Source organism: Bos indicus x Bos taurus, chromosome 8 (genome assembly GCF_003369695.1).
Source record: "Bos indicus x Bos taurus breed Angus x Brahman F1 hybrid chromosome 8, Bos_hybrid_MaternalHap_v2.0, whole genome shotgun sequence".
NCBI lineage: Eukaryota > Metazoa > Chordata > Mammalia > Artiodactyla > Bovidae > Bos > Bos indicus x Bos taurus.
This window is the reverse complement of record NC_040083.1, coordinates 16,818,535-16,842,555: the sequence shown is the minus strand read 5'-3', so window position 1 is coordinate 16,842,555 and position 24,021 is coordinate 16,818,535. Positions and strand designations below refer to the sequence as shown.

At 38.4% G+C, this 24,021-nt stretch overlaps 1 protein-coding gene across 10 annotated transcripts in view; it reads right to left on the bottom strand.

The window, feature by feature from the left end:
• Positions 1-18,342, bottom strand: part of LOC113896944 (RNA exonuclease 1 homolog) — a 57,365-nt gene extending 39,023 nt beyond the window's left edge. For 5 of the 10 annotated variants that reach the window (XR_003512192.1, XR_003512193.1, XM_027549080.1 and 2 more), the window contains exons 1-7: positions 18,143-18,342; positions 14,595-14,681; positions 10,966-12,445; positions 9,462-9,521; positions 6,573-6,726; positions 4,359-6,111; positions 17-1,176 (exon numbers count right to left, since the gene is read on the bottom strand). Coding sequence is in view for 6 of the 10 variants with exons in the window: in XM_027549079.1 (XP_027404880.1) it covers positions 17-1,168 (1,152 nt within the window). In the remaining 4 variants the exon portion in view is untranslated. The remainder of the gene's footprint in view (positions 1-16; positions 1,177-4,358; positions 6,112-6,572; positions 6,727-9,461; positions 9,522-10,965; positions 12,446-14,594; positions 14,682-18,142) is intronic. The other 5 variants (XM_027549075.1, XM_027549074.1, XM_027549076.1 and 2 more) reach the window with 5 other exon arrangements.
• Between the last annotated feature and the right edge of the window lie 5,679 nt (positions 18,343-24,021).

The following is a 24,021-nucleotide window of genomic DNA, read 5'->3' as shown; positions in this document are numbered from 1 at the left end:
AATAAAAGTGACCAACCTGTTTAGCAGTCTCTCCCTCATGATCTTGGCTTTGTGTGAACTCACTGAAAATTCGAAGACATTCCTTCGTAGTGTCAGAGTCAGAGGGAGTGTCATTTCCAGTATATTCCTTATCTAAACCAAATTCAACTAACCTGCTGTCTTCAAAAATAGTCAAGTCTTGACTATCGTCTGGTGCTGTCAGAACTTTGTCTTTCAAGTGATCGTCTGAATAAGAGAATTGGAGTTGGCTTGGTGAAGATAGCCATTCAGTCTCTTCTTTTTGAGTATCATCAGTTTTTACATGTCTTGTCCTCTTTGGATACCTTTCACTATGACTTCCTGTCTGGATTTCTTTGTGCCTGGGAGGGGCATAAGATATATTTTCCCCTGAAATGCAAACATGCATCTTCTCACCACCAAAGCTTCCCATCTTAGAAATGTGGTTTTGATCACCACACGTGTTTATCTTAGTTTTAGCATCTAGTGAGGTTTTCATGAGTGATCTTGATGGTTCTAGCTTGTTACTGTCATCTTCTCTGTGTGCGGTTAGTTGGGTTTCACCTGTTTTTTCCTCTTCTATGCCACTGATCTGAAGATTTCTTTCCTCCGGAGGCACTACCTGTATCCTTTCCTCCATATTCTGATATTTAAAGCCTCTAAAGCGTTTAGATTTCCTAGAAACAGGAATGATTGGAGGTACATCCATTACAAGGTCATCTTCATCAGAATCTTGAAGATTTATTTTAATTCTTATGGGTGAAACATAAGGTCTTTGACTCTCCAGGGACTTGTGGCAATTTTTACCCACAGATTTTTTCCAGAAGGGCTGACTGTCAGTCTCACCCTGCCTTCCTTTAGATGCTCCAAGCAGTGCTACGGAGTAATTGAGCAAGGGATCATATTCAAGGTCAGTTGCTGGACATGTGTGGTCCATCATGTACTTTGTAGGCTGACTCTCTTTGTTTTTTGATGGTTCATTCCACTTTTCTTGTGGGAGCAGGCTGTTTTCAGGAAAACCTTGTTTCACATTTGTGTCACTCAAGGAGACCATGGGACTTTGCGATAGCTCTTCAAGCGCTAATGTAAACTTGGGGAGCATCTTCTGCTTTTCTTCAACTTCAGTCTTGACTGACTTGATTTCTTTGTCGATTCTTTCCAGTTGTTCCATAGTTGTGCCTAGAGTTGTTAATGTGAGATAAGTTTATCTTTCAACATCACTCAAGATGAAGTGCAGACTCCAAAATATCCTGGACAAAGAGCTTCCTATCACAGGGACAGTAACTTTCCCAAACCCAGCCTTAAACACAGGGAGGGGCTGACGAACAGGTCAGTTCTTGGAATGAGAAGGACAATGAAAATCACTGATTAAGTCTTTCAAATTCTAGCTCATTCCTATGACTGATTAAAATATTCACGTCTTATTACCAGCGTAGCTACACATCTGTGTGACAGGTCATGCCTATACATATTAAACTGTGTCAAATGTGACATGGTTTAGATATATATTATTTACCTTATTATTTACTAGGCAGTGACAATTTGGCAACAGTTCAAAGAGCTGAATGCTGCTTACACGGAATTGTACATAATCTCTCAAAAATACATTTCCACTGTCGTAAAAGAAAGTTTTTTTAAAGCATGAGTCTTCTTTTAAAAATTCAGTGGTTCTCAACATTCTCACTAAGGTCCTAAGGTCCCTTCTGTTCTACAGAATGCCTCAAACACAAAAGGAAGCCAAATACACCGTTCCACAACCAACCATTAAAAAAATCTAAAAAAAAAAAAAAAATTAACAAGTAAAACTCGAAAGCAGCTGGATCCATACTCCTGAGGAAACCCAGAACAGTGCCAAGAGATAAGGCTGCCAGCCATGGCCCTTCACAATACCTGGCAGGTCCTTCCTGACTTTTTAAATAAGGAAATTACCATCTCTTCCCTCTTTCCAAGATACACTTTCCAATGTCAATTACGGCATAATTTACACACTTCTCCCCTCTCAAAAACAAGAGATTTCAGATATGAGATGTTGTCCAAATTATACTTTTCAAACCTCTTAATTTATTTTAGATAACTTACACCTTTTGATAACACACACGTGCTTCCTCTTTACACAATGAGGTTTCCTTTGGCTCACTAGCCTTTCACTTTACCATTCATTCTCTATTAAGAAATTAACTCTATTAAAAGCCAAAGCAAAGTGTGTGACAAAGGTGTGGGGCATTTTGATGGAGAAGGAAAAAGGTGAAGAGCAGGCATAAGCATGAGAATTAACCTACAAATCAAAAGTAACTGGTTCTGATTTTTCTTGAAAGAAACTTGGAAGGGGAAGTAAACTCTGGGTAACCAGCCAGAACTGCATTTTGGCATAAGCTGGGTTTTATTTTGTTGCCATGATTCAGGAAAGGATGTTTAAGCAGCGCATTGGGGTGCTATGGGGGCTGGGTTGGAGGGGAGACATAATATTATTTCCCTTCATGTCAGAAGTTTAAAATGATTTTGCTCCACCAGAAGCTAGACTTGGAGGGCAAATTTTGAAGTCAGAGGCGGAGTTACAACCTTTCCTCAGGCTAGAGGCGATTGGGAAGAACTTCTTCTGATTTGTAACTACACCGTGCCACAAGCCGGTTTCCACCCCACCCACCACCTTTTACCAGAGCTCAGGAAACTCCTTAAGTCCACACTGGGGATGGGTGGCAAAGAGCGAGGATAAAACCACACAGTACTGTGCACTTGCACCTTGCAACCAGCAAACCAGGATCCCGCGTACGAGGAGCAGGAAACTACACGCCTGCCCACCCGCTCCTCGCCCCGCCTCCCAGCCACGTGACCTTTGCCCCGCCCCTTAGCCGCAGCAGTGGGCGGGGCCACCCTCGTAGGGCTGGGCGCTCAAGGTGAGCGCTAGGTTAGCCGGGCAGAGTTTCTCTCCGGATGGCCAGCCCAGTCTACCATCTTCCCAAATGTCCCTGGATGTAACCCCCTCCTGGCTTCAGGAACTGTGGGGACACTCAAAAGGCTCTCAGGAAGACACCCTCAAACAGGATCTCCATGGCACCCTCACTACTCGGTATATCTCGAGCTCCAACATACTTTAGGTGGGAGGGACAAGTAAGACGGATTGAGGACTAGTTCTTAATTCTCCTGATCCTAGAGTGCGATGCTGGAAAATCTTACTCATGCAGATTCTAACTACTTGGTTCCTCGTCCCAAGGCAAAGTCCTTGTTTCCCAGAACAGCCGCTCTATAGGAATTGCCCTTAAGTAGCTACATGGTGGTAAACAGCCCTCTTGGAGGGCTGGGGAAGAGGCAGCTTAAGAGCATCAGAGGGAAACGCAGGGGTGTTTCAGAATAGGGGGAGAAACAAGTTTAAAAGAAACTGGTATTACTATGTCCTTTAAGAGGAAACAAACAGATCAGAGGTCCAGACAACCTGTTTAGGAATTCCAGGTTTAATAGTGGCTTGGAGGGTCAGCAGGGGGCAAATGAGAAGACACGCGCCCTCCCAGCACACACACACACATCAGTCTGGGCTCTGTGACCCACTCCTGACATCTAGACTGGGGGAGAGGGGAGAGGAAAGAGACATCAGTAAGGACTATCAGACATCCTTCAGGCCCACTGCCCCAGTACCTTGGCTGCATTTTAAAATGATACCTACAAAGGTATCCACAAGTTATGTCAACGATGAGAAACCAATTTTGGTGGTGGTGGGGGGGGGGGGGCGGCGGGGGGCATTTTAGCCATGAAAAGTGAAATTCACTCAGTCATGTTAGACTCTTTGCAACCCCATGAACTGTAACACACCAGACTCCTGTATCCATGGAATTTCCCAGGTAAGAATACTGGAGTGGGTTGCCATTCCCTTCTCCCAGAGATCTTCCCCGACCCAGGGATGGAATCCAGGTCTCCTGCATCGCAGGCAGATTCTTTACCACAGTAAATTTACCATACTATTTTAGCCATAGTAATGCTATATTGATTCACTTTCTCAAGCTGCAGTACTTTAGAACTGAAGACAAAAGTAACCCTTACACCTATTTCCAATCAAGAAACCTCCTGGGTTCTTCCAAGGATTAGTGAAGGGAGAAGGCAGGAACGGTTGGTAGCCAACCCTTCCCCAAACCCACCTGACCTTCCCACGAGCCCTTTCTCACCCATTAATTCACCCTGGCTCCTCTGTAGCCCGAGCACCTCCAAGCTGCTGCAACTACCTTCCTTACTCAATTCCCACCGCATTTCCTGGTGCCTGAACTGGCAGTACAAATGCTGGCACCGACCCCCGGGGCTGTCAAAAGGGCACAGAAAACGGCAAAAGTAACCCACGGAGCGTAGCATGGACTACTGCTCGAGGTTCACCTCACCTGGCTCCGAAAACGCGCCTGCACTGTTGCGGTGACAGTACCGGGAAAAGGCGAACCCCCCAGCCCACTGCTACTTCTGCCTTATATAGTCTGCGGCTACTCGGAGGCGGCGTCTTGTAGCTTTTCCAGCCAATGGGCAGGCTGGAGCTGATGTCAGGGGAGAAAATGGGGAGAGAAGGATGATTCTGAGAATGGATGGTAGGGTAGTGGCATATGAGTGTAGTGTGTGTGTGCGTCTATCTTCTACAGGGAAGGAGGTTCATAGAGACCTAACCTACATTTAGGGAAAACAATCTCCCAAGAGCTGAAAGGACATTTGGGTTAAGGAATCCCCTGCCTTGTGGATGCCTACCTTGCCTCTAAACATCCTTGGACTTGTTACAAGTTTGACTGTTAACCTTCATGGATCAGGGAGAGAACTTCAGTGTCAAAGCGCATCTAAACTTTGCCTGTCTCTTAGACAAGGTATGCAGTTTACCCAAGTTCTCATTTTTTGGTCTGTCTAATAAACTTGTCTTGCACAGGGTGGTAGAATTCTATGTGATATAATGTGTCAAAGTGCGTAGCATAAAGTAGGTGAGAATTTAGGAAGACAATGACACTGCCCCAGCTCTCTCCCTCCCCATCATCCACACATATCCACAAAGGATCTGATTACATGTTTCTAAAATCCTTCCAGTTGAAACACTCCTAAAAGGGAAACAGTATCCCGATTCCATTGGTCTTCTCTGTAAACTGAAATACTCCTAGGATAGATAGTTTCATAAGTCATTGATTACATAAATTAGTCTTTGAAATGCTTTCCCCTCCCCCAATACCACATACCAAGCACGGGTGCTTGGTGGGGAGAGAGAAGGTAGGGGCCTCTAGCCCTAAAATATTCAGGACCCATAAATCCCCCTCTAGGAAATTAGATGCTGGAATCCCTCCTTCCTTTCTCTTCTTCTGGAAAACAATGATATCGCAAATGGTTATGGATACTTTAAAAGTGGAAAAAATATTTTCCCCTAAATCTTACTGTCCCATGAGAGCACCCTGATGACTTTGAAACAATTGAAGAATGCCAGGAGTCTCTAATACTAGTTTTGTCTCTTGATACGGCACACCTGTTTTGCCAGTAAACAGCAATGGGTGTGTTCTTTTTGCTTTGGTGGTGGGGAGGGGCATAGAAGTGGTTGCCCCGAAATTCCCTAAAATGCCCACAGGTAAGGTAAAAAAATGACATACTCGTATTTTAAAAAGAGCCAGCCTAGAATGAATATTTTGCATAAGTCACTTAACAGGATCATTTTTTACTTGATGAACTTTTTCACACCTTATTTCCTTATATTTTTTCCCTTAAATACTTCTTATAGCTGAGAGAATTTTATTGAATATGCCCTCCTTTGAAGACACTGGGAAAACTTGGTCTCGGCAGAGTTTCCAAATTATAAATGAGCATCACGAAGGTATTTTTTATGACAAAAATATTACAGTTGTCTAATCGTCTGTGGGTTCCTCGCTGGGCTCCTCACTCTGAATCATGTCTGACTCCTCATTTTCCTCTGAGGCTGTGGAAGTCATGTCTGTCATCCTAGATTTTGACCTTGTGTCTGACTTCTTTAATTCTGAAGAAGTGGTGCCCCAAAATGTGCTGCTCTCAGCACTCTTAGAAAATGATGTGTCTGATACGCCTTCTGATGGATGAAAGTAAGATAGGGTGGCCAGCTCTGGGTTGACAGAGTATTGACCAGTCTGACATGCTTGTTTATATCTGAAAACAGAAACATACATCAAGAACTGTTTTTGTGTGTGTTTGCAGCTTGACTTAGAAAAGCATCTTAAAATAATATATGAATTCTGTCCAATATATTGTCTATTTATTATTACACTAGATAAATGAAAAATGTTAGACTCTACACAGATGTGCTATTTAGAACAGAGTTCATAACCCCTTTTGTCTCAAGGCTATGGAAAAAGAATGCATTAGCTTCTCTATCACCTTCCCAATTGACAAGGGTTGTTTCTCTAGATGATTATTTAAAATATTGAGGACAAGTTCAAGTGTGATACTCCTTGAGAGACAGCTCCATGGTCCTCTCCAAAGAGAGGCAAAGGAGCCAAACTGAATACCTTATAAACTTGGGAGTCGTGTTTGCCCAGCCCTCTACTGAGGAAAGGAGAGTGGGAGTGTCCTGTCCTGTGTTTTAAAGGCTGTGAGGTCTGCAGACTTACTTCATCATCTTCATTTTGTACAGCATGGCACTGCAGATTGCCAACAGGACGACAAAAAGGAAGAGGGTCATCAGTGAGATGCCCAGCATTAATTTTAACTTGGCTTCCTGTATTCTTGCCGTGTTGTCTTCCCATGTAGTATTCACATCAGAGTCTAAGAGGAAAGAAAGAAAATGCAGTGGGAAAGAGTGACTGTGTTCAGCAAGTTTTTCTGGCAGAATAAGGATCACAATGCAACTGGAGAGACGCCTTTGCCACCCAGAGTCTTCACTGCACTCTCCCCTCTACCTTCATGCAATGCCAAGGAGAAGGCTATAGGCCACTTCCTATGGACAAAGACTCTCAACTTTTTTTTTTTTTTAACCTTTTCCCTTCACAGCAATCTTGGAGGAGCTGACCCTCACTCCATTTTCCAGGATCACAGAAGTTTATGGATTTGCCCTTGGCACATAGCTAGTAAGTGGCAAAATCTGGTATCAAATCCAGGTGACCAGATGTTAAAACATGTATCAGTCTTCCTCCTTGTATAATTAAAAACCAATCCAAGACTTGGAAGAGATTACTATTAAAAACGTGATGAAATTACACACATGGGATTAGTCCTTCAGGAGAGAAATATTCATTTCTCCTGTTGGCAGGAGTTGATTTTTCTTTTAAGTTAAAAGGATGATGTACTACAGTGCTTCCTCCACAAGGCTTAAGAACTGAATTTGTCTTTTTATTACTGTGATCAAATCTAGTGTGTTTGATGTTAAAGAAATGGAAACTTAGCTAACTTTCTAAACATATGATTAAAATCATGTCTGGATCCAGAAACATCAAAAGTCTTTTTACTGAAGAATAAATATATATATTTACTGCCAAATCTTATATCTTCCTGAATATATGTCTGACTTAATAGGCATGTAATGGTGACTTTAAATGATCATGTTGCTATTTGTCCCTTCTCCCCCAACATCTTTTCACTCAAAAGTTCCAATGATTTTTCATGATTTTTTTTCAGGTAATGATGTTTTGGTAATAAGCAATGACAAATTCCCATGTGTATACTCTCTTATATTAAAAAAATTAAAATTGTCCATGTGCAATCCTAGGCCAAGGGGAGAGAAATGTATACAGTTGTGAATGACTGATATCTTGACTTTGAGGCAGATTATTTTGGAAATAAATTATATTAAAATGGGCTGTGCTCCTGAATTAAAAGGGCTTTTGTAAAGAGGTGTGCTTATAGTACATTTGTTTATCAAGGTGATGGTCAAAACTAAAGAAGGGTTTGAAATTCCTAACCATTGGAAATTATAGAAAAGCTAATTACAAGTTGGGACAGGTTTTTCCCAGCGCCCCGCCCCCCCCCCAAGCCACAGTTTCTTCATCTGTAAAATGGAGATAATACCAGCTTTCATGGAATTGCTGTGAGGATTGACACAACGACATACGTAAAGTGTGGTAGGTGCTCAACACGCAATAGAAAATCCATCATGCTCACTTTCATTACTCGAAAAGACAAAATATTTCCAGAACATTGTTATTACTGGTTGTCACTTTTCTAAATAAAGAAGACTGACACCATTTTCTTGACTCACTGAAAGGCAAGTGGCATTAAGTGTCAAATAACCCAGCACAGAATTATGGTGGTAGGCCCTACATGTATTACCAGATGCTATTTCTTTTTCAGTGTATTTACATAGGACAGAGGTTTGGGGAAAATTAATATGATGCCTGGTTATGAAATTTTCCATCAAAGTCAGGAGTTCTTTTATTCATATAAATAAAATCAAGCCATTAATGAAAACTACATCCGGCAGCAGGAATTCTCTCGTTTGTTGGTGGTGGGAATGCAAAATGGTACAGCCGCTTTGGAAGGCAGTTTGGTGATCTCTTACAAATCTGAACATAGTCTTACCCCATGATTCAGCAGTCACAATCCTTGGTATTTACCCGAATGAGTTGAAAACTTATGACCACACAAAAACCTACGCATGAATGTTTATAGCAGCTTTATTCATTATTGCCAAAACTTGGAAACAGTCCAGATGTCCTGCAATAGGTGAATGGATAAACATACCAGTACATCCATATACTGGAATATTATTCAGTGATGAAAAGTAGTAAACTGTCAAGTCACAAAAAGACACAGAAGAAACCTAAATGCAGAGTACTAAGCCAAAGAAGCCACTCTGAAAAGAATACATGTATGTTTCCAACTATTTGACCTTTTGGAAAAGGCAAAGCTATAGAGACAACAGAAAGATCAGGGTTGGGGAAGGGAAAGATGGCTAAGTAGATCACAGAAAATTTTTAGGGCACTGAAGCTACTCTGTATGGTTGTAATGGTGGACACAAGATATTCGTGAAAACCTGTAGCATTGTGCAACTCAAAGAATGAACTCTAATGTAAACTGTGAAGCTTAGTTAATAACAATGTATCAATATTGGCTCATCAATTATTAAAAAAAAATGCACCACACCACTGGAAGATGTTAATAACAAGGAAAACTAAGTGGGTGGAATATATGAGAACTCTTTACTTTCTACTCGATTTTTCTGTAGCCTAGAACTGCTCTAAACAAGTCTTTCAATTAAAAAAAACTGCATCCTATGTATTGTTCATTTGCCTACAACTCCATTTAGTTTACTGTTTCTATTTACTTCCAGGAATAGAAGTTACACAACAGGAAGATGGAAATATCTGCAATGTGGTCATGGAGAACACTGTTTAGAAACCATGCCTCTCCTAAAACTGTAAATGTCCTCTCTAGTGTAACATCAGTCACCATACTACTCTCTTACAAATACCACACCTTACTGAGGAAAACAGTATCGCCATCTAGACACTAAAATGTGTGTGAGTATTTATGTATCCATTTAATTGAAGTATTTTGCTCTTACTTGGAATTGGGTGAAAAAATTGATCTCGTTGGTTGTCCTCACTGGTGGTTGCATTTATAGCTGTTAAAACAATAAATTGGTGTTATGGTAAACAAAATTCACTTACTAAAATTATTGTGTGTGTAGATGTGTGTGTATACTATATACAGTTCATTCTCATTTTTCATGGTAGTCATTAAGTCATGTAAGCACTGAATTAAATGAATACTGAACCATCATCATTCCTAAGGGAAATACAGCGTTAGGTTCTTATGAGCCTCTGGTCATATAACCTTGTTTTTGACCCAGTAACCTTGTTTTATGTATGTTTCTGTTTAGAGACACTTTATTTAGTATATATGGCTGATTGATTATACTTCCCTGGTGGCTCAGGAGGTAAAGAATCCACCTGCAATGAGGGAGACCCAGATTCCATTCCTGGGTTGGGAAGATCTTCTGGAGAAGGGAATGGAAACCCACTCTAGTATTCTTGCCTGGGAAATCCCATGGACAGAGGAGCCTGGTGGGCTACAGTCTGATTCATTAACACTGAGCTCACAATCAATAGCATTATAACTCACACCTGTATGAAGCTTATATAATACACACATTTTTCTTCCTGAGGTACATAACAGCCTTCTCCTATTTAGGAACCAAATAGCATTGTAATACTACACATGGAGGGCATTTAAAATAGCAAAATAGCCAGCAGAAAGCACAAAAATGCAAAACACCTTACACTAAACAGGCCACAAAAAAAGATATTTTGTTTACAGCAAGACAGCTGGGAAAAAAAGGCCTTTGTTATACTTTAGCTGGGAACAAGAGCTTCAGGCAATTAAATTTATTTTTGCTACTCTGTGTGTGTCCATCAATGACTGTGAAAGTTCTGAAAGTATTGATTTGGAGAGTTCCAAAGAAATTTTAAATGTAGGTAAATTCACAAATACAGAATCTGCAAATGAGGATCCATCAAATATGGCATATAATTCACATAATGCATGCATATGTGTGATACATGAATTATATTTATGCATGTATACATTCATTGATAATATACATGTTATGTGTATACATGCATACATATAAATGCTATGCATGTGATTTATAAATGAATGCATGTACATTTATGGTTTACATATTACTTTTGTGCATGCATATATTTTGATATCTACTTTGCATTCACTCATGCATCCCCGTGTCCTTATACACATACTGCTCCAAATACAAAGAGGGATACTATTGAGCAAGAGCCTTATTTAAAATTTTTAATCATAAATAAATTAAATGGCTAGATTGTAACATCTGTAGGAGAAAGAAACTTTTGGTGAGAGGATCAGAAGACATGTGACACTTGATCAACTTTCTGGGTCTGTGTTGTATTTGCTATTCACGTGATGATGGCAGCAAAATGTTGACATATTAATTCTTAGTATTAGAAAAATTTACACTGATCTTGGCTTTCTTACAGAAGACTTCAGAAAACCAAAACATTTTCCCAGCTACCTAAGTACTATGAGTTTACCTTTAGCTAACATTGTCCAAAATGCAGGCTCATTTGGACTCTGGGTTCCTTCTGTTTAAAAAACAAAATAGAACAGGATAACAAAATAAGGTAATTTGACTTTAGTAAAATTGTGATAGAATGTTCATTTTTTTATGTTAGTCTAGTCATGTAACAGTTACACCTTGAGTTCCTGCCATGTGCCAGACCCTGTGGGTGGCATTAAAGTTACAGAAATGAACGAGATACAGGTCTTATGTTTAAGGAACACACTCTTACTTTGAGAGGCAGACAGACAAGAATCACTGTTCATCACATTGCAGGAGAATGAGGGCTTTCGTAGCAACGCACAGGTGGTATGCACAGAAGGATCTAATTCACTTTCAAAAGCCGGAAACACTTCGCAAGGGAGGTCATGCTTTCACAAAGGCTCAGAGGACTAGGAATTGTTTGCCAGATAAACTATGTGAGAGAGAGGTCATTCCACGGTGAGCAAACGCAGGTGTTCTGAGCAGGTTCAGGTAGTCTGGTGTGGAGAATATGGGTGGGGAATGCGACCAGAAACGAGACTGGCAAGTTCTTCAATGGTCAGATCACTTCAGACTTGAATGCCTGGCTAAGAATTTAAAATATGACCCCAAACCTAGCAGTAAGTTACTGATGGTATTTAAGAAGGGGGATACCAGGATGATAAGATCTCTATTTTTAAATATTACTCTAATATGGTTATTCAAGAAAGTGAATAACCATATTAAAGGAGTCATGAGAAATATACTTGGATTTATGAACTGGAGAATATAGGGTTTCATGTAATGACAGTTCACTGTCTTCAATTAGACCACTGCTCTTTCAAGACCTTAGAGAAAAGCCATCCTGAGTTGTTATGATTTCACAAGTATGTTATAAGAAACAGTACTGTCAGAAAAGTAAAATGATAATTTTGATTTTGTAAAGTCTAGCTCTGAACTCTCCACTAATATTCTTAGGAAATGCTAAAAATCAACTCTAAGCAGAGTTAAGTTTATTTACCAAGTATGTGATTGTTAAAATTATTACTATAACTTTTAAAATTATATTAAAATGTATTAAATATATTTATATAAATGTATATTTATACACATATGCTATTTTATATAAATATATATTTAATATAAACATAACTGTAATACATTTTACTACAATCAGGTTGTATTTTGAAAAGAGTTCATTTCCTATCCTTTGTCAGGTAAATCTGAAAATTGATTCCTAGATTTTTACCATTTAAAAGATTTTAGAGTGATTTTAAATTGTAGCAGCATGAATTCTTTAAGTACGTTATCACTTTACGAAATATTCAGAGTAATGAAAGTTAAATTTTTAAGTCATATAATGACATGCTCCAGGTCTGACTACAATGTTGTAAGTTTAATACTGTGAGTAGTTTCTCCAAAAGGTTCTTTACTTTCTTCATGGCTGACTATTTCAGGAGGTGCCGTTGTGGTTGTTTCATTGAAGAGTTTATCTAGGAAAAGGCATAATGGATTATCGGCATATAAAAATATTGACTCAACATTTGTAATTAGGTATTTTTTAAGCTAAAAAATAGAACAAAGGAAAGGAGAGAGAAAACCAACAATAACAACAACAACAAAACCAGAGAGAACGCTGTTGACATTTTCCTGAGATACCTTAAAGGAGGGGAAAGAAGCAGCCACTGAAGAATGATGTTTGTACAATAAGAGGTTGCCTGAGGTGGGATTGATGTGCCTATAATTTGTGAGAGAGGAGAAACTGGGAGTGTGGGGCTACACGCTTCCTCTGGCACTAAGGAAGCTCTGTTGGGTGAGGTACACAGGCTTCACGTGGTTTCCGGCACAGGCTCTGAAGTAATACTATCCACCTAGGACAACTTGGTTGCTGGTTCAGTGTGATGACATGAAAGAGGCGGGTAGCAGCTGTGTCCTGGTAAGCTGGAAACATATGCATGCTAACCACTCAAATCAGTTTGGGCAATTAAAATTTGGGGTTACAGCTCAAGGATTTCCAGGCCTGATTTAGGCTATATCTCAGTCTATAATGCGTCCATCTGGAGGTATATAAGAGTCAATTTGGGAGAAGTTGTGACTGGAAAGCTTCCCTGGTAGCTCAGCTGGTAAATAATCTGCCTGTAATGCAGGAGACTCCGGTTCGATTCCTGGGTCAGGAAGATGCCCTGGAGAAGGCAAAGGATACCCACTCCAGTATTCTGACATGGAGAATTCCATGGACTGTATGGTCCATGGGGTCACAAAGAGTCAGACATGACTGAGTGACTTTCACTTTTACTTTTCACTTTGTGACTGGAGGACCATTTATTTTTCTCCCTATGAAGTTGGCAATTTCAGTTAACTTTGCTTCAGACAGGAAAGGATGGAGTGTCGTATGAATTACAGGCAATCCTACTCCAGGGAGATTTCTACTGAGCCTACAGACAACATTATTATAGGTAACTTGTTGGAAAGAAAGGATGGAAAAAAATAATCCATTACCAGAGCTGACATGGACTCAGGCAGGGCTGGAATGACTGGGATGTAATCCTTAAATACTGCTTTGCAACCCCCACTTGATTTGAGAGAAACACGTCTGGATTGCCTCACTACTGCCTGTCCTCATCATTTTAGGGACTAGAAGAATAATTAGTCAGAATTATTCTGGAGATTTCCATCTCCTTGGGGAGCTTGCTCCTCCAGAATGTCCCCACCACTCAACAAGTCTCTGTTAGAGCCCCAGTGAAAATGGCAAAAATTTCTTATCCCAATCCAACTTTGACAATCCTCTGGGGTCCTGAATTGTGGGAAGAGAAGTTACGGTTTTGAAATCTCTTCCATGGGTCCTGTGGTCATCGATAATCCATCTCCTAAAGGGAATTTTAGGTACCTGGCCTGTTGAAGAAACAGTTCAAGATGTTGTCTGCTGTATGCAAACAAAATTCCCATAAGAGATCTGTCTAAATTAACGTGTGCCCTCAAAATGTCCCTATGTCATATTTATGTTTCAAGTTTTGGAATTGCTCAAAATGTTCCATTATTGTCAAGAAGTTTTATTAATTATTAGGCATTGCTGAGTCTGGTTTTTCCTATTAAATATTGTCATAGTCAGAAACATTCTCTCTTGCCCTATTTACTTTCATCCTCTTTTCCTTGTCTTCTTGGGTTTCACAGATATGAGCTATTGATGCTTTAAGGTGAGGGATGTGGTATATACACTTTAGAGACTTGCAATGGCCTCCAAAGTGACATGTTGGCAACACTTCCTCATTTCCTCTATCAGTAGTTATACTCGGTATAAAGATGCAAAAAAGAGATAATATTTGAAGCTGAAAGCACAAAGTAGAAAGAAGTAAAAATGTGGGTTTAAGAAAAAAACAATCTTCTGGAGTCCTAAATGTATTTATTTTCTTTTCCTTTCCACTCAAACCAAAACTATGAGGCTAAGAAAGGTAGAAAAACATTCTTGCCTTCTGAATGTACCAGTGCAATGGCTATGGTGGGGTCTCCTTATTTTACGAGTTAAGACTCCCTGATGCTATTAGCTCCACTAAGACCCTTTTCCTACCCAATAGTCCGCAGTGCTATTTTGAAATCTTGCTTTAAGTGTTTTTCCTATTTGCAGTGCTGCCTTTCAGTACTTACAGTTTCTCAGAGAAAAATTCAGATCAGTTGTTGCTCTCACGGATATTTCAGACTGTGTGCCATTTGGATTTTGTGTTGTGAAGACATCTGAAAACATAAGATCAAAACTTTTCAGCAGCTAGGTAAGTCAGTAAGTAAGTAGGTCTTGTTCCTAGGTAAGCCTTGTTCCTTTTACATTTTTTCCTCATCTGAATTTTTTCCTAAAACATATACATTAATTCTAAAAAAAAGATAATAAAGTATTTGAGACATTCTTCAGCTACAAAATAACAAGTGGGGCAAGGGTCAAAAACAAAATTCATGGGGGAAAAAACCAAACTAGTATCCTTATGCTAAATGATTCTTTCTGAAAAGAAACTATTAAAGAATTACAAAAAATATATACAAGTGCATAATGGGTGCTGAAGGAGGTTTGTAGATGTGTAATATCGTAACTGTTTGTATTATTATTGTTACATTTTAGCCAAGAAGCATTCACTTGCCCTTGAACCTTCTGCTAGACTGTAATAGTTCTGCTTTAAAAGCACATATTTCAATAACAATCACAATCTCCCAAATGGATTCACATTTACATATGCACATAATGAATCCTGCTCTTAAAGAGTTGCCAGTGAGGCTGGTTGTAATTTAAAACTAATGGATGTATCTATTCAATCAGAGTCAAAGTAAAATGGATCAAGATGCCATACTGAACATACATACACAGATTTCCTCTTTCCAGAATCTCATGAAATGACAGAAAATTTTACACACATGAATGTGTATATGTGTAGTATATACATATACATTCATTTCCCCAACACACAGACACACACACACAGTCATTAATTTTGAAAAATTTCTGAGGTAGATCTATGGAGAAATAGAAGAAAATCATAGGTCAATATTTAATGCTATGAGTTATTAGAGTATAAAAACTAAAACATTGTGGATCTTTGCAGGGAAAGACAGATCAAAGAAACAATGAAAAGGTATTAATAACAATTGACCCAATTTCAAACAGAATTTAGATTATATGAAATGTGAGTTTCATATCAGTAGGGAATTAGTGTTAGACAACTGGCAATCCTCCTCAAAAAATGTAAAGTTTTATGACTATTTTATACCATATACAAAAGTAATTGAATTTAAGACCTAAGAGTTTTAATAAAAATATGAAGTTATTAAAAAAATTGGAAAATAATTTAATATCTTGGATTGGATAAGGCCTACCTGAACAAGATACAATATGAAGAAGTTGTATAGAATAAATTGTATAGAATAAATCAATAAAGAAATTGATTAATCAAGAATTGATCTTATAAAATTTTAAATTTTCTCTGTGATTAGAATACTTAAATAGGTTTAAAGGTGAGTGACAGCCTGGGAGAAAATACTTGTTACTTTTACCATAGAGAAAAGATTGAATATACTAAATATAAAAAAGAGTCCTTACAAATAAATAAAAATACAATCTAATAGAAAAAATGGGCCAAGGATATGAACAGGTAAATCATAAAAGTAGAAATAAAAATGCCCAGTAAATATAAAGAAACATTCTCAGCTTCACAAGTAATCAGAGTGCAAATTGAAACAGTAATGAAAATTCTCACTTATTCACAAAACGTGATTAACATTATTCAGTATGTGTGACATTGTGGAGCATTCTTGATAGATGTGTTTTAGAGTACAATTTGGTGTTACCTATCAATATTTTAAAAGATTTATCCTTGATTCAGAAATTTCAATACTTGGTATCTATCCAAAGAGAGATACACTCAAGTGTACGTGAGAACAATATACAAGAGAAAAAAACTGCATATAATCTAATTCTTTAATAAGACAGTGGATTAATTATGGAAAATCATTTCATGGAATACTATATATCCATTAAAAATAATGAGGTATACATGAAAAAAATCTCCAGAGTTCTTAAATGAGAAAAAGCATGTCATAATACAATTCTTTAGTATAGTCCCATTTATGTTATGAGTGTGTGTGTGTGTGTGTGTAAGAAAGATTTTTTAATCAAAGTAATCATCAGGCTCTTGGTTTACTTAATCTCTGAGAATTAAAAATAGAGAAACATCCTGAAAAGGGAACAACTGCATCATTTTGCAGTCGATACATAGTACACATAGCCTGGGTTGGATAGATTAGACACCGCTCCTGACACTGCTTCTTTGTAGCTATGAAACCTGGCCATCAGGGATTTTTTTCACCTACAAAAGAGGATAGTGATTCCTCAAAGAAAGAATAGAAATACAATTTATGTACTAATTATAGTTTTCAAAGTACATGAATATATGTATATGTGTATATCTTCATTGTATTTCTATTTTTTCTTTGGCTAATATTATTAAAACTTCCAGTATAGTTAGATTTAATCTTAATTATTTTTAATTTTTAACACGAGTTTTTTATGAACTTTTCACATTTTAAAATGGTGGACCTTATAAGGACATGGAAAGCTTGTATGAAGAAAGGTGAATAAATTGAAGTTTAGCAGATCTTCCAAACATCTCAAAGTCATCTTGTTATGGGTTGAATTTTGTTTGCCCCAAAAAGCTATGTTGAAGTCTTCACCTTCAGCACTGCAGAATGTGACCTAATTTGAAAATTGAGTCATTGACAACTTAACTAGTTAAGATGAAATCGCATGGGAGTAGGTGAGCTCCTAAACAAAAACAGTGTCCTTATTGAGAAGAGGGAAATTTGGACATGGAGACACAGGAAGAACTTGTGAAGACCGAGGCAGAGACTGGAGTTCTGCTGCTCCAAGCCAAGGAATTCCTGGGGCTACCAGAAGCTGGGAGGTGCAAGGGAAGATAGTCTTCTAGAGTCTGGGCCACGTCCGCGGCTTGTTAGGAACTGGGCGGCACAGCAGGACATGAGTGGCAGGTGAGCGAGCAAGCAAGACTTCATCTGTATTTGCAGCCGCTCCCCATGGCTCACATTACTGCCTGAGCTCTGCCTCTTATCAGATCAGAGGAGGCATAATAAACGTAATGGGCTTGAATCATTCAGAAACCATCCCTCCACCACACCATCCATGGAAATATTGTCTTCCACGAAACTGGTCCCTAGTGCCAAAAACATTTGGGACCACTGCCCTAGAGGCTTTGAAGAGAGTACGGTGTGACCAAAACTTTGATTTTGGATCTCTGGCTTCTGTGAGAATTGTGAGAGAATAAATTTCTTTTGCTTTGAGTCCCCTAGTTTGTGGTACTTTATTTCAAGAAGCTCTAGGAAACTGACACACATCTCCAAATAAATTTTGCTTATCCCACCACAGAATTCATTCAGTTGTTACTAATGTGAATACATAACCATGCTGCTAGGATAAATCCTATATTAATTATAGACAGTTACCAAACCTTATTAAACTTCATAATATCTCATGGAAAAAGTTGAAGAAAATAAGAATTCCATTTCATACACCAAGACGTCTATAAGGTAAATTAAAATTTAAATAGGAAATAAAATGATTATAGAAATTTTAGAACTTATAAACCAAATCAGTCTAATCATCTTTTGCATGTGTATTGCCATTAACTTGGAAAACTTACACTGTTTTACATCTTTATAATGATCGCCAGTTTTCTCAGGAGTATGCTCCTTATTTTCTTCTTCCATTGTATGGGGCTGTTCAGGCACGGGCTGTTCAGGCATGGGATGTTCAGGCACGGGATGTTCAGGCACGGGATGTTCAGCCACAGGATGTTCAGGCACAGGCTGCTCAGGCACAGGCTGCTCAGGTATGGGCGTCATCTCATGCTCTGGAAAAAAGCATGACCAGAGGTCAGAAATGTGTTGATTTCTTTCCCAATTTTTTTAAACTGCACTTTCTTCACAAAGGATATGAGACAGAGATTTAAAATCTAAGTTATATCATATTTCCAACAATGCACTTTATGTCACCCTAGAGAAAATTGCCATGGACTGTTGGAGAGGGTAGGGAGAAAAGTGGGCCCTCCTATAGTATCGGTGGGAATGTAAATTGATACAGCCACCATGGAGAACAGAATGGAATTTCTTAAAAAAACTAAAAACAGAGTTGCCATATGATCCAGCAATCCCACTCCTGGGTATATACCAAGATGAAACTTTTCATTCAAAAAGCTACATGGACCCTATGCTCATAGCAGCACTACTTACAATAGCCAAGACATGGAAACAGCCTAGATGTGCTTTGAGAGATGAATAAAGAAGATGTGGTATGCATACACATACAATGAAATACCAATTAGCCATAAAAAAGGATGAAATAATGCCATTTGCAGCAACATGGATGAACCTAGAGATTATAATATTAAGTGAAGTAAGGCAGAAAGAACAAGACAAATACCGTATGATATCACTTGTATGTGGAATCTAAAATACGACACAAATGAACACATCCATGAAACAGACACAGAGAACAGATTTGTGGTTGCCAAGGGGGAGGGGGTGGAGAGGGAAGGACTGGGAGTTTCAGATTAGCAGATGCGAACTATTATATACAGGATGGAAAAACAAAAAGCTCCCACTGTATAGCACAGGGAACAATATTCAACATCCCATGATAAACCATAATGGAAAAGAATATGAAAAAGAATACATACGCATAACCGAGTCACTTTGCTGTTGAGCAGAAATTAACACAACATTGTAAATCAATTATACTTCAATTAAATTTTTAAAAAATTGCCATGGACCAGTTTTTTAGGATAATGGGTCAAGTTTCTTATCTGCTATTTGAGTGAAAGTTTGAAATGATTACTCACCTTCATAAGGGGGATCTATACCACTAATCTCTGGGGTGAAAACCCCAGATAAAAAAATAAACAATATAAAATTCATTGGGAAAACAACGTGATTTATCCAGTGATCTACTGTGTCTCAGAGTTTCCCTTCTGTTGCCCAGCAGGTCCTATAACTAGCGAGGACATTATGATGTCACTGCCAGATGGAGGTCAGAATGCTGGAGAAGAATTTCCAAAAGCTCTGTGACTCAGTCTCATGACCTTATCTTAGGTCATGTGATGGTTTTTAGGATCTTTTTTTTTTTATTATAAGATTTATAAGATTATTATAAGATTACAAGAGGTATGCTCTCATGAAATAATGTAAATCATTGGTCCCTGGATTTTAAAGAACCATTAACATTGTTGATAGTAAGACAACAACAGACCTTTTTGGTTTTCAGAGCTTTTACAATACTGTATGTTCTTTTGAATAATCATACAACATTTGTTAAAAAAAAACTAATAAGATGCCAAGATTCAATCCTAATGCTCTGCTAACTCTGGTTCTTGGGCTATCTTAACTATAATTCTTTAGGAGGGAGTTATTTTGAAACATTTTTTGGGGGGATTTTAAGACCTATGTTATTTATGAAATATATTTGTTTTGTTAAAAACACTTTTAAAAATGAAACCCATCTTTTACCTCACATACAGACTGAGAAAATTATCTATCAATCAGAAGAATATTTAGGCTTAGATAATATTAACATATTTCTCATAATAAATAATAAGCAATAATGGCAAGAAATCAAATGGACAATACCACCAATATTGCTCTTCATATTAAAGGATCAACTAACATCCCCTCCCTCAATTCTAACTATTATTGATAGATAGCCTCTCAGCTCTAGAGAATATCCACAACTAAAAAGACACAAGCATCAGGAGAAAAGGGGCTTGAGTTTAAAAAGGCTTGAAAGTTTTTTCAGTATAATGAAGGCTCACAAATGAGGTTCAGCCAGTGTGATCTCAACGGGGTATATATGAGGAACAAAAGAGTGAATTCGTTAGGAGTCTAAATTGTTTAAGAGAGTGAGGGGAAGCAGAGAGGAATCATCCTAAAGGAAAAGATTGTCAGGTTCAGTCTCGGTGAACCAAAGCGAAACGGTTCTGTGTGTAGCGCCCTTTCTTTAAGCCCTCCAGCCCGTTCTTCCGTGGGTGTAGGGAGGTGGAAAAGGGATGAGAGTGAAGAGCTGTCAGGCAATTAGTTAAGATGAAGTCACTAAAGCAGTGTGGGTCCCTCATACAGCATGATTGGTACTATTATTTATTTAATTTTTAAAGGGGTGGGGTGGGGAATGGTGGTAGTTTTCTGGTAACCCAGTGGTTAGGACTCTGGGCTTCCATTGCTGGGGACACAGGCTCAATGCCAGGTCAGGAGACTAAGATCCTGCATGCCACTGGCATAACCCCAAAATAATAATAGAAAATTTTAAAAAGGGAGAGATGAACACAGAAACAGACATGCACACATACAGAGAATGCAATGTGAAGATGAAGGCAGAGACGGGGATGATGCAGCAAAAATGAAGGAACACCAAAGACTGCCAGGAAACCACCAAAAGCTAGGACAGAGAAGGAACCAACCCTACTAACACCTTGGTCTCAGACATCTAGACCCAAGAACTGTGAGTTCAAAAGAACATACAGTATTGTAAATGCTTCAAAAACCAAAAAGGTCTTGTCTCTTCTTACCATCAATGATATTAATGGTTCTTTAAAATCCAAGGACCAATCATTCTCATTATTTCATGAAAACATATCTCAACAAATCTGTTGTTGTTTAAGCAACTCAGTTTGTGGCACTTCATTACGGCAGCTCTAGCAAATTAATACCAGATAAACCCTGAGTTCTTGGGACAAGATTATGGAAACAGTGAATTTGTCCTCACTGGATATCATCATTTTAGGCCACAGTTAGCCTTTCCAATATTCTATTACTCAATTAGAGTAGAGACTTCTCTTTTTAAAAAAGTGTATATTTATTTTTTATCTATTAAACTATATTTTAAGTCTTTGAAGAATGCCCTAAGGAGGATCCATTGCTAATACCAAAGATGCCATTAGATATACTTTCTAACCTATGATTTTACTTTGTTTTTTGTCTCTTGATCATGTCTGCATTGTAAGTCCCTCTTCCACTTCTGTGTCTTCTCCCACAGGAACACTGGGCCAGGACAAAAGAGGAATATATTTGGGTCACCACTCCATCCCTTCCTACCTATGTGATCATGAGCAAATCATCTCTCCAACACTGAATTTGATTCTCTGGAAAATGAGTAAATTATATATCACATCAGGTAGATAATCAAGTCATTTACTGGGTTGAATGTATTTCCTGAATTTATTTACTTCATAAAGAATTTATTTAATTTCTCTACAGGTAATTTTTCTTCACGCCTAAAAGGATTAGTACTGGTGAGATTTTCATATATACAGCTTTTTAAGAGGCACAACAAACAAGGAAATATAAATAGAACAAGTAATGAAGTAAAAGACACGCAAACATTAAGAAATGAGACAATCTTGTAAAATGAAAGCAGTTGTATTTTAAAGAATGTCAACTGAGTCACCCTAATCTTCGAGAGAATCCATTAAACGCAGATAGTTCCACAAGGCACACCTTACTTGTTGCAATCCATGAACTGAAGCCTCCAACCTTGCTTAAATTATTAATTTGAATATTATTTTCCTTAAATCTGAATAGCAAGCTTACACACAACATCAAATAAATGATTGGTTATATCACTGTAATTTTGAAAACCCAGGAACAATGAACTGTGCTTTATCAGAACGGTCAGAGAACTGAGGTTCTCTTTAACAGGCTTTCTCAAACTAAACAGAAGTTATCACTTCAGGATTATTAATTTTCAAAGAACTAAGATCTTTCAAAATACATGAAAGTTCTTTTGAACAGAATGTAATCTCTTTCCTCTCTTTGTGGGACTGTCAAGAATTATAGGGCCTTCTGGGTTAAGTGAGAACCTTGATTGCCAACGTGTGCTTTCGTGAATCATTTTGAGTATCTGAGCTTTTTTTTTTTTCCAAGTCCAAATCCTTTTTATTTACATTCTTTTATTTTACTTTATTTTGTATTAAGCTAAAGTGTTTTTTTAGCTTCTAGATAAATAGAAACATTGAAGTAAGAGTATTTTACTAACATGGTGACTCTTGTAGTGAAAGAGAACTATTGATGTTCAAACCTTGAGTTAAAAACCAGATTTTTCATTCACAGCTTAAAGGAAGAGGAAGATTGCATGGGATCTGGCCAGGCTGAGGATGTTCAATGAGGTTGCTATTCAAAAACTGCCACTTAACCCAAGTCTTAGGAGGTTGCTAATTACTAGCTATCCAAAGAGTCAGAATAACCGGATGGATGCATTAGGACAGAGAGATAAGAACATTGAAGTTGCTAAGTAAAGAGCAGAAAAACTGTTTTATGGTGGAGTCTGGAAGTTTAATATTTCAAAGCTGATCAGAATTGTGTAATAATGAGGTCCAAAGGGCCTGGCATCAGATCGCTAAATTGGATTAGAAGGGAAGAACAACACTGGCTCTGGGATTGTAAATTAAGTAAAATGAGAGACCATGATGCCCTGTCTGTGTGTCCAAAGATGCTCCCTAGGACATGTAAGACTTGGCAATGAGAGGAATTGTGGGAAATTGGTGCCCTGGTTTTCCATGAATGAAGGGGAGTGTTGTTGTTTAGTTGCTAAGTTGACTCTTTTGCGACCCCATGGACTGTATCCCAACAGGCTCCTCTATCCATGGGAGTTCCCAGGCAAGAATCCTGGCCTAGGTTGCCATTTCCTTCTCCAGGGGATCTTCCCGACCCAGGGACTGAACCCACATCTCCTGCACCGGCAGGTGGATTCCTTACCACTGAGTCACCCGGGAAGCCCAGAGATGATAGTGGTGGGTGGGCGGGTGGAGAGTTGAATGGCTAAATGGTGGAAACCTAGGAGGGTAGATGGGTTTTGAGCAGAAAAGTCAAGATATTGAAACAGCAAGAATCTAACCACATCTCAAGGCACTGATATACACTTGGGTACATGAGATGTAGCAGAAGGGGTTCTAGAAAGTTGCAAGGAAGAGCCACACCTCGGTGAGACGTTTTACTCATGCTGAATCCAGATGCTCCATTTATAATTTAACATTATAATATAAGCATTCTCATACACTTAATTTTAATGTCTGTATAACATCCAATTCAGTGAATATTCATTACTGTTTTGGGTCATTTACCTTATTCTTAGTTAGGTTTCCAATTTTGCTTATTATATACAATAAAGTAATGAGCATATTTATGGCTAAAATTTTTTCAGCATTTATACTGATTTCATTTAGGATAGTTTCCTAAAAAAAGAATTTCTACCTTAAAGCTTATGAACATTTTCCAGGCTCTTGATTTTCACTGTTCCACACTCATCTTGGATTTTCTCAGCCCCAGCTAAGAAAGCAACCATTGCCTCTAAGAATTCCTGGTTCCTTTTAGCAGAGAATAGTATCCACATGCCAAGATCCAGATGCTAGATGGGTTCATTGAATCAGAACACCACTGGGGTCAGGTCCTGCTGGTGAACAGAGACAGGAATGCAGTGTGTGGTGCAAAAGTGTACCTCTGTGCATAATATACGCATGTGTGTGTGTGTGTGTGTGCG